The sequence below is a fragment of the Suricata suricatta genome, chromosome 13 (assembly GCF_006229205.1).
Source record: "Suricata suricatta isolate VVHF042 chromosome 13, meerkat_22Aug2017_6uvM2_HiC, whole genome shotgun sequence".
In the NCBI taxonomy this organism is placed as follows: Eukaryota; Metazoa; Chordata; class Mammalia; order Carnivora; family Herpestidae; genus Suricata; species Suricata suricatta.
In genome coordinates this window covers 201,893-213,072 of record NC_043712.1, presented here as the reverse complement: position 1 = coordinate 213,072, position 11,180 = coordinate 201,893, and the positions used below count along the sequence as shown (strand labels likewise).

Genomic DNA, 11,180 nt, shown 5'->3' with positions numbered 1-11,180 from the left:
AACCCCATCCCGGTCAAGCAGAACTGCTTCACCGTCAACCGCTCGCTCTTCGTCTTCAGCGAGGACAACGTCGTCCGCAAATACGCCAAGCGCATCACTGAGTGGCCATATCCTGCCCGGGGGCCTGGCCGCGCGGAGGCGGGGGGACCGTCCGAGGTCGCGGGGACAGGGATCGGGCGCGGCGTCCGGTGTCCGCGACCCGGCACGCCTGGGAGGAGCGGCCAGGGCCGGGGGCTGGGGCTGGGGCAGGTCGCGTGCGGCGCCCAGTGGCCATTTTCCCCGGGTCGGGAGGAGGGTGCGACCTGGAGAGAGGCGGATGGGGACGCTGCTCTCAGCGAGGAGGGGGCGGGGCGGGGCTCCGGGGGCCTCCGCGCCCCGCGTGTGCGTGTGTGTTTGAGGATGTGCGCGCGCGCGCGCGCGTGTGGTCATGGTGGTGGCGGCTGCGGGACCAGGATGGACGCTGGGCGGAGCCCCCTGTCCCTGCACTCGTCCCTTCACTCCCTTGGTCTGGGTGCAGAGCGCGCGGCCAGCCTGGAGGGCACACGAGGGCGAATCCGTGTCTGTGTAGGTGTGAGCACCCGTGTGGACGCGAGCCTGGGCGCGTGCCTGGCTGCAGGTGCTTGCGTGTGTGTGCGGGCATAGCATGAACCCGGTGTTGCGCGTGCGTGCGTTCGGGACTCTCCGTACATGTATGTTCGAATGCCTGTGTAGGTACATGTGGCTACGTGTATCTGTAGGTAAGAGTGTGCGCCTGCGCAGGATCCTTACCCCGCTTCGCGCTGGGGGCGCTAGCTGTACCCTCCCCTCGGGTCGCGGACGTCTGGCAGAGCGGGGCGGGGGCGCTGTCCGCGGTGCTGACGGCCGTCTGGACGTGCCGAGGGGCTAGATGCCGAGATGCCGGAGGCTCCGCCTCCAGGCGGATGAGGGCAGCGAGGGAAGGGTGGGCTTCTGACCGGTCATTCACAGCCCCTCCGGAGGTGGCCTAGCCGTGGCTGCTGCACTGCGTGCTGTGGGCCTCGGCTTCCTCGCCTCCCCTCCCCCTTGGCACCTCCTGGCCAGTCCTTAACCCACGCACTCCATTTGAATACATGATCCTGGCCACCATCATCGCCAACTGTATTGTGCTGGCACTGGAGCAGCACCTTCCTGATGGGGACAAGACACCCATGTCCGAGCGCCTGGTGAGTGCGGCGGCGGCGCTGCCGAGGGCAAGGCTGTGGGTGGCTGTGGCTAGTCTCATTCCAGGACCCCTTAGGATCTGTGGCTGAGCTTAACTTCCTCCGGCAGGATGCTCTGGGGAACTCTCCTCTCCTTTTAGTGGAGGAAAAGATTAGAACCCAGGCAGCCAACACCTCCCTCAGAGCCAGGAGGACTGGGTTAGCAGCTCAGCCCCTAATGGGAAGGATTCCCTGAGAGGCCACGTTAGCTAACAGCTACTCTGCCCTATGCCACTAGCCACCCCACCCCTAAAAGGGCTGTCCAGTTCCACAATCTTAAGTCTTGATCTAATAAGCGAAGTGAAGCCTAGGGTAAGGAAGTGGCATTCATAGTGGCCCAGGGTCAGGATTGTTAGGCTCTATGAGCACCTTCATGATGATTTCCTGCAGGGCTGTGATAGTCCCTGTGGTATGGTCCTGGGTCTAGGGGCTGTCCATTTCTCCCTCAGAGTTGTGTTTCCTGGCTCTGCTCGGAGTCCCTTCTCCATGGGGCCACCCTTACCCAGGGGAAGCCCTTCTTCCCAGGCTTTCTTCCCAAACGTCCTAAATCATTTTCACCCAGTCCTGCCAAGAGTTGCACAGATCCCTGTGGTGTCCCCTGTTGAAGCACATGAGAGTCAGGGTGCCAAGGCAGGGTCTCTGGAGGGACTGGGGTAGAGGAAGCCTGATATTTGGAGCAGTGGGTCTCATTTCAAAGCTGTGGCTGTGTCCCCTAGCCTCTAGTCTTTCCTGCTGCCCTGATCCCTTTGCCTGGGTGTGGTGTGGGCTCCCAGGCCCGAGACACTGAGCCTCAGAATAGAGAGAAAGAAGAGCAGGTGCAGGGGTCTGAAGAGGGAACCTGGGGCCTGGCTGGAGAGCTGCTGGGGGTCCGAGGTCCCTTAGATACAGACCAGCCTCTCCTGGGGACACTGGGCATCGAAGAAGAATCCCTCTTTCTTTGTACCCTGGCAAGTGATTGATCCTCTCCATGGCTTCTTTCTCTGACATCAGTGGAGATAGACAGGAGGTGATACAGGACCTGTTTCGTGCTTAGTGTGGGCCCTGGACGCCCATGCTTGCTCTCACTCTCTGTCTCCCTTTCCCCACAGGCCCAGAGGTGGGGAAAGGGAGACAGAGGAAGACTCAGGGTACTCACAGTTCTGCAAGGCAGCGAAAGAAGGCAAAGTGGACAGCCAGCGGGTGGGAGGTTTCGTGGAGCAGTCATTTCTGAAGGCACTTAGAAGACCAGGGGGTTTTGGTTGTGAGAGAGAAGGGGTGTGAAGGACAGCCCAGCCATGGCACCAGGCAGGAGTGGGTATGGTCCCTGTGAGGGAGCTTTGCCCCACCTGGAACCTAACAGGGTCACTTGTCTCCTATGGCCCCCTTATGCATGCTGGTGTTGTTTGTGCTTGTGCTGAGCATGTGTTCTGGAGGCTAGAGCAGAGGGTGAAAGCGAGAGCAAAGAGCCTCTGCCAGGCCACAGGGCGCGGCCATATCTCCAGGGAAGTCTGGCAGGGGTAGGGCCGGAGGGAGGCAGGCCAAGAGATGGTGGGGTGCAGGGGGCAGGGAGGCCTGTGCACAGTAATTGGGCTCAGCCTTGTCCCTGCTAGGTGTCAGGCTTGAGTGGGCCAGCCGGGCATCCAGGAGAGTCTGAGCTCCTGCCTCTCAAGTGAGGGAAGATTTGCTTTGTGGTAATGGTGTTGGGCTATTGGGAGAACAAGCAGAATGTGCCTAGAGGCCTGGGGAGCCCTTGCTGACCCTAGTCCTGTGTGTAGACACAGGTCTTCAGGCCCTTAGGATGGATAGAAGGCTGGAACACAGACTGGGGCCTGGAGAAGAGGGGCTGCGGCGGCTTCAGGCTTCAGTCCTGGAGCCTCATGCTAATGCAGGGGACACGTAGGGGGCTGGGTGTTGAAGGGGCAGCCTCTGCATTGTTTGCCAGCCTGCAGTGGGGTGGAGCCTTCATAGCTCTCTGTCTCTTGGGGTTCTGCTTCTTGGCCACCCACCAACTTCCTAAGCAGCCTTTGGCCAGAAACCCTAGCTTGCAGTCCCACCTGACCCCTCCTAAGCCTGCCCTAAAGAGAGAGATCTGGGGTGGGCCCTGTCCCATCTCCCAGCTCAGGTCTGCTCTTTCATCTGTCTGGAAGCTCTCTGTGAAGATGAGTTTGTGGGAGCCAGAGTCTTCCCTGGGGCACATGGTCAGCAGCCACTTCATTTGGGGGAGAGAGGACCCTCTAACTAAACTAGACCTTCAGAGGATGATTTCTGTCATGAGTCAGCATCTGGGTAACAAGATGGGAGAGCTGGGCCATGATGGGCATGGGGCTGAACGGGGCCCCTGGGAGTGGTGGCTCCTGCCAGGCACAGCTGGAGAGGCCCAGGCTGAGGGTATTCCAGGTCAGATGGGGAGAATGCTTGAGGCCCAGGCTTCCTGTGTGTGGCGGGGGGAGACACAGGCTACTGGCCCCTAGTAGGAACTGACAGCAGCCACAGGGAGCCAGTCTGGCCCTCTCCTTCCCTGTAGACCTAAGGGGGCCAGTCCCCTGCAACCCTGGCCCCTCTGGCAAGGCAGAGACCCTTTCTGTAGGACAGTTCTCCCTGCGGCTCCCTGAGGGCAGGGCCTTCCCACCGCTCCTCCTTCATCTGCTTTTTATAACAGCAGCCCTGGCGTGCAGGTGTCCTTGGTTTGTGCTCAGGCCATTTCCCATGCCGACCTTCACAGTGCACCCCCATGGTCCAGTTCCCTGGGGTTCATCTACACTAAGGCTTTCTGTGCCATTGTCCCAAGTGAGCGATGCCCCTGGTCACTTACCACACCATCTGTGCATGTCTCCATGTGACGTCCTCCTCCCTAAGCCCTGTACAGCTTGCTTCCCATCTTGCTCAGCACCAGACAGGCCTGGCCCAAGTTGATGCTCATGGCTGAGTGACAAGATGCAGTGACAACATTCTTTTGCTCACGCTGTTCCTTCTACCTGGAATTCCTTTCCTTGCTGCCTGGCTGTCTGCCTTATTCTCCAGAGGCTCTCTGAGGTCTGGGCTGTATTTGCCCCCACCGAGATTTGCATTTGCATGTTATGATTACCCAGAAGATGTGTGTTGAATGAGTAAGTGGGTCCTGGACTGCACTCTAGGAGTTGGAGCATCATCCAGCCACCTTCTGCAGTGATTGGAGCCCAGGATCATGCCCGATCACCCCTGGGTTTGAATATGGCTTGGTTTCCAATAAGCTGTTCCTTGTGTTCCTCCAGCTAAGTTCCTTGATATCTGGGCCCATTTCCTTTAGAATCAGGATGATAATACACTTAATGCATGGGGTATGGGATGGATTGCAGAAAAGGCCCACAGGTATTGTCATAGCTTCTCCTGCTACAGGGCTTTGAGGGCTGAGAGACCCCAGGACCCCTCTCTCTTGTGGCTGGGGTGTACTGGCTGTGGGAACAGGGCCACGTTTCCTGTGAAGTCTGTGGGTGGTGAGGCCAAGTGGGGAGTCAGAGCTGGGACAGTGTCCCTGCCTTCTGCCCCTGCCTGCCCAACTTGGGGGTGGTGGCGACCCTTTCTCTGGCTTCTCCACAGGATGACACGGAGCCCTACTTCATTGGCATCTTTTGCTTTGAGGCGGGGATCAAGATCATCGCTCTGGGCTTTGTCTTCCACAAGGGCTCCTACCTGCGGAATGGCTGGAACGTCATGGACTTTGTGGTGGTTCTCACAGGGTAGGTGGCCAGGGCCCGGGGTGTGCCCTTGCTTGGGGCTGGGGGTCGGGCAGCTGTGTCCACACTGGGCCATTGTGGGTGCGGATGATCGTGTGAGGAACTGCCTGGTTGTTTGGGACGGGGTTGTTGCCCGTGAATGGCAGTCTTCACTGGAGGGCCTGCTTGCAGTGTCCTGTCCTCAGGTGGGGCTCTCTTGCAGACCACAGGCATGGGGCCACTGGCTCTGTGGCTGGGTCTCGTTGGAGAGAGGCTTCCTGGGGCAGGGGGAGGGCTCTGGGCTCTCGCTGCACCTCCCGCAGCCTGTGGTCTGAGCAGTTTCCTGCCTGAAGAGCTGCCAGGAAGTGCGTTCTCAGAACTTTGGTGCTGTGCTTGGATGAGCTTGTGAACTTTATGCGTTTCCACCTTTTATGGCTCCAGAAAGGTGCTTAATTAATGTGTCCTGCCCACACTGTCCTCCTCAAATGGACCCTGGTAATTAACAATTTGTGATTCCCAAAACAACGCAGGAGATCTCCACGTTGACTTGGGGGTGGGCTGGGGTGGGTGTGCAGGCAGAGCACCCAGCTTGTCATCACTGAGCCCCTCTCCTTTGGGGTCTCAGTCTTTCCAACTGCCTGACAATACTTTAGAGCCCTTGCCCCGCTTCTCTCGCCAGAGGGCTGACGGCTGGAGCTGAGCTGCTCTGGGAGTAGGGTGGGTGAGTGAGTGGGGAATTTGTTCCATGGGACCTGTTTGCACAGCCCAGGCCTGAGGCCCCACCCCAGGCTAGGGACTACAGTCTCTACTTCCCTGGAGCCTTGTGGTCCCAGAGAGGCTCAGGGCCCCAATCAGAGAGGAGGAGGCAGGCCCCACTGTTGCCCAGAACACTCTCTCCCAAGGAGGGGTGATTGTGGCCAGAGCCTCCACCATGCCCAGTGACCCCCCGACCTGCCTCAATGCAGGTGACCACATGTGCAGAGGAGGAAGGAGGTGACCATGGAAGCCTCAGGCCTGGGGCTCAAGCCTCCATGGGCTCTCTGTATGTAAGAAGACGTGGACTTGGCTAAATAGCCTCTGGGCTACTGAGCAAGGCTCTTGGTTCCACTGATGATGCTGGTGAGGGTGCTGGCGGGGAGTGTGACCCCTCAGAGGACGAGCCACTCCCCGTGCTCCACTGGGCACTGTGTAGGGTGTCCGGGAGCATCATTGGCTGTTTACATCGCTCCCTCCCTCTAGATATGAGTCCCTGAGGACAAGAACAGTGTCTTATTTTTCAGGATGCCCCAGAGCCTAGCTTGGGGCGGGCCCCCAGGAGAGGTCAGAGAGTGTCTGCTGAATTAATGGGTTATGAAGTGGCAGGGCTTTGTGCTAGGCCCTGCTGGGAGCCTGCCAGATGGCACGACCCCGCCTCTCAGGATGCTATCCATGGTGCTGAATGCCTGGGCCTCTGGGAACAAGGCAGGGAGGCAGAGGAGCCCCAACCTACTCCTTTTTTTTTCTTAATGGTTATTTATTTGAGAGAGAGAGAGGAGGGGGGGAGAAAGAGAGAGAAAGAGAGAGAAAGAGAGAGAGAGAGAGAGAGAGGGAGAGAGAGAGAGGGAGAGAGAGAGAGGGAGAGAGAGAAAGGGAGAGAATAAGCAGGGAAGGGGCAGAGAGAGAGGGAGACACAGAATCCAAGGCAGGCTCCAGGCTCTGAGCTGTCAGCACAGAGCCCAGTGCGGAACTTGAACTCATGAACCATAAGATCATGACCTGAGCCGAAGTCAGATGCTTAATCAATTGAGCCACCCAGGCCCCCTCTCCCCCCACCTATTCCTTGACAGGACCCTCGTCTTCCCATACGCTTCTCCTGATTTCAGGTCCAGGGAGTTGCTCCCTCAGTGAGGGCTGGGAGAGACTTCTTGAGGGGAGGGCACAAGACAGAGGAAGATGGGCTCACCTTCCTGGGAGCCCCAGCGAGAGGGTCCCAAGGGTCCTGAGACCTTAATTCTGGCCCCTAACCCTAGCCTTTAGATTCCTACCTTTGTCCATCTCTTTTTTCTCAGTTTCTTCACCTGTTCTCTCTTTCATCTTTCCTTGCTTCTTTTTATTCGTGGATACGTCTCTCCCTGCTCTCACCCCCCACCCCTCACCCCGGTCATTCTGTCTCTATCTCTTCTTTCTTCTCTTACTTTCATGGTCCTTGTCTCTATATATCTAAGCTTCTCTGTCTTTCTGACCTTTTCTGTCTTCTTTTCCTTGTCTGTTACTATTTCTTTCCCTCATGATGCCTTTGTTTCTCTGTGTATTTTTGCTTTTTCTCTCTCATTCTTCCTTGTTCTCTTTCTCTTTTTGGCCTTGTTCTGGGTTGCAGAGTCTCTGCTCTCTGCGTCTGCAGGAGGAGGGCCAGGAGTTGGTATCCAGGCTCCCTCTTTCTGCATATCATTGCCAGAGGTATCTCGGGTAGGGAGGGTGACCTATGTCCCTTAGGGACTCACATGTGGGCCCAGAGTCATGCAGGGAACCCGCTCAGGTGCTCCTGCTTGTGGCTTATGGGGGCTTGTGAGCCTGGGTGTGCGTGCATGTGGGTGTGTGGTAGAAGGAGGCCCCAGGTGGTGTCGGTGTGAATGCTAGCCAGTGGGGGGGGGGAACCAGGGAGGTGCTCTAACCCAGCCCCTCCTGAGCTGAGGTCCCTGTGGGTAGCCATGGGCGCAGCATTACTTCTCATTACTTTGTTAGGGCTTACTTAATTGGGGCTCAGAGGGCTTGGAGGCCCATGGTGGGGAGGGGAAGGGCTCTGGCTGGGGAGGCCGCGTTGCTCGGTGGAGCCCGACTTGCCCCTAGAGGCCTACTTGGGTCCCTTCTGCTTCTGAGGCTGGTGTGCAGGTCCTGGGAGGAGACTGATTGAAATGCATCCCTGCCTCTGCCACAGGGAATCCCCTATCTTCAAGCCTGGGTCCACCTCTAGCATTAGGGAGCACAGCACCTAGTCCTTGCTCCACAGGAATGAGCAGAGGGGCTGTCCTGCCTATAGGACCTGCCCTCTCATCCATGCATCTGCCACTTGAGGTGCCCTCTTCTGACACTCCCTCTGCTAATCATCATTTGTTAATTGCTCATTTATTCAAAATGTGCTGAGCCTTTGCCAGGTGCTGAGGACACAGGAGTGAACAAGCCCACTGATCCCCTGCCCTGTGGCCACCATTCCAGGGGACACCGTATCCCCAGCCCTGCTCTGTTTCTCCTTGGTATGGATAGGTTTCCTAGAACATTGTACTTCACCGTGTGTGATGTTTAGTGCGCCCCCCCCCCACTCCTGCTCCTGAATGTGTGCGTGGCAAGGGCAGGTCTTGACCTGTATTCTTCACGGCTACATCGCAGTGCCTGCGGGGAGGTACGGCATGAAGATCACTCTGTAAATGGAAACGCCATGCTTCAATTTCCCACACTGAAAAGGAAGTAAGGAGGGCAGAGTGTGGGCCAGGAGGCTGCTGCTCTGTGTAGGATGCATAGAGAAGCCCTCAGTGATGAGGTGAGTTCAGAAAGACATGAGGGGTGAGCCTTCTACATATTTGAGGAGGCTGAGGCTGGAGGTGTCAGTGCAGGACACAGGTGTATTGATGGTCTTCAGAGTCCAAGAATAGACAGGATCCCTGGGGAAGCTGCCCATGACTGAGCCCAGGGACCTGAGTTTGTAGGTTGGGACTGGCCAGTGAGGTGGGTGGAGAACTCAAAGAGGAAAGTGGATAGTGTTTCAGGAAGGAAGAGCTCTTCTGGAACAGAAGCAAGAAGAGGATGCACAGTTGAGTATGGCATTCAACAACTTGCAAGTGGTGGGATCTTGACTAGAGCTTGCTGGGAAAGGCTCCTTCAGGAATGGAGGAGGGGTTCATGGTGAGCACCTGTAGGCAGCTTTTCTTTTCAGAATTTTGCAGCAAAGCAAGGCAGAGAAGTGAGGGTAGTGGCAGGAGGGAGATAAACGGGCAGGATCAAGACTGCAGCCTGTCTGCTAGTCCAGGAGGCAAGGACTAGCAGGTAAGGTAGGCAGCATGTGCTGGAGAGATGTTCTGGATGGATGAGGGAAAGTGGAATCCAGAATGCTGGGAGTCCATGTCTGTTGATCTCAGCGGGAAATGGGGGAGGAACTGAGAGTGCCCTTGGGCTGGCAGGTGAGGAAGCAGGGCTGGTGCAGAAGTCCTCAGACTGTTGTGTTTCCAGTGAACTAGGAAGCAAGCGCATGAGCTGAGATGTGGTGTGGAAAGGTCAGAGGCTTATGCTCAGGGACAGGGGCTGAGATGGGGAGGGCAAGAGCAGTGGGGGCAGAGAGATGGGGAGTCGGGGGAGAGAATGAATAGGAGGGAGGAAGGAAAGGAGGAAGGGTTTCCTCGGCCCTCATCAGCCTCTCACCGCTTCCTGGCTTCACTCTCCATTCACCTTCCCTCCTTTACTCGGTGACTGTCTGGCTGGCCATGCCCTCATTCACTTGGAAGGTATTCGCCAAATGCTCTAGTTGGTGGGGACATGGTGGTGAGCATGGAGGCTGCCTTCTCCTGGGGGAGACAGTGAACAAACAACATGTGTCATGTAGGGTAGTGAAGTGCAGCAGTGAGCAGAAGGCCAGGGTGGGTTGAGGGTGAAGTTTGTCCTTTTGTGGGGGTCAGGAAGGTCCCTGAGAAGCACCTTGAACAGAGGAACAGGCAGAAGGGGAGGTGGGTCTTTGTGAACCTGGGAGGGGAGTGGAGGGTGAAGCTGTGGGAAGCTGTGGGTGATACTGGAGGGCTGTGAGTGGAGGGGCTGGAACCTGGTGCAGGGCTGACGTAGGGGACAGTAACCCAGGTGGATATGATAGGGCCTTGGACTTGGGTGGAGCTGGAGGAAACACTGGTCTGGTTGATTGCCCACAGGAGACCCCTTGGCACCTCCCTACTGAGGCACCCATGTCCCCAGCTCACCTGTGTCTGACCTGATGCTGTCGCCACGTCACTGCTTCCATCCTCACAATCCCTCTTGGAAGCCCTCGCCCCACCTTTTGGTCCTGACGGGTTGATTCCAGCTGGCATTCAGGGCAGGGGCAGGAGTAGGGTCCCCTCAGACCCTGGGGACATCTGCCTTCTGATGGAGCCCAGAGTCCCCAAACCGTGAGAATCCCTGCCCCTGTCACGGCCTCAGCCTGGTGCTTTCCTTCCTGGTCCTGGGGGACAGCAGAGACACGTGTCCTAGCTCAGGCAGGTGGCTCCTCCGGGGACGCTTCCAACCACAGCTTCTCATTTTACTTCAAATTAAACTGGGATTTCTTTCCAGGACATGTAATTAGAGCTCAGGGTCCTCCCTCCCTGGACTGGGCCTCCTGTGGGAAGCAGAGAGAGTAAGAGGGCTGCGTTGCACGAGGAGAAAGTCTGGTCCTGGCTCAGCCCTTGACCACTAGGAGGCCTCCTACTTGCTGTCCAGTTGGGACATGGACAGGCCTGTCTCCTGGCGCCATGGAGGCCTGCCTGAGAGGTGGCTAAGGTGCAGGAGAGCGCTCTGGGGAGGCCAGGCGTGGAGGACATCTGCCCTGGACGATGCAGAGCCAGCAGGTATGGGCTGAGGTGAGCAGTGACAGTGTGTCCAAGTGTGGAGACCAGGGGGCTGGGCTTCACTGTGGCTGACAAGTGATTTCACACCTGAATATGAGGTGACCCTGTGTCTGAGTTTGAGATGAAAAAAGCCCCCATGTCTGAGTGCCCAGCAACACTGGATTTGGACGTCGGCTGCACCCGGGGTGTGTCTGAGCTGTGGGCACTGGAACAGCATCATGTTCAGCCGCTGGAGCCAGCTGCATATAGGGTCTTCCTCCGCACTATGGCTGTGGTCCCACCGATGAGGTCTCTTTTGGTTAGACCAGGGGTTTGCTGCGGGGGGGGTCTCTATGCCTAGTCAGAATGGGAGTTTGCTGGGTGTGGGGTTGTCTCTATGGCTGGTCAGGTCAGGTCAGGGTTTTGCTGGGTTGGTGCTGGGTCTGGTTGGGAGTTTCCTGGACTTTCTGTCCTGGTCCTGACTTGAGGCTGAAAATGGCCTTCTCAACAAGTAACTGGGACCAAGGGGAGGGGGGCTGAGTTCTAACAAGTGGCCCTGGAGCAGCAGAGGGAGGCTCTCGGGACCATTATTTGGGGTCTGAAGTTTCAGTCCTTCCAGACAGCATCCATGGGGCATCACTGATGATTTGGAGCAGGTCTGGCCAGGGGTCTGCAGGCCCTCCTGGTGCTGTGGTGTCATTGAGAAGTCCACTCCTAGAATGGGTTGGGAATGGATGGGTGGGGGTGCCCTGTGC

General features: G+C 57.5%; 1 protein-coding gene across 1 annotated transcript in view; it reads left to right on the top strand.

The window, feature by feature from the left end:
- CACNA1B (calcium voltage-gated channel subunit alpha1 B) overlaps positions 1-11,180 on the top strand; it is a gene marked incomplete at its 5' end in the record, with an annotated part of 197,213 nt that continues 186,033 nt past the window's right edge. The window contains 3 exons of the mRNA XM_029920961.1: positions 1-107; positions 1,076-1,181; positions 4,773-4,912. Coding sequence (XP_029776821.1) covers positions 1-107; positions 1,076-1,181; positions 4,773-4,912 — 353 coding nt within the window. The remainder of the gene's footprint in view (positions 108-1,075; positions 1,182-4,772; positions 4,913-11,180) is intronic.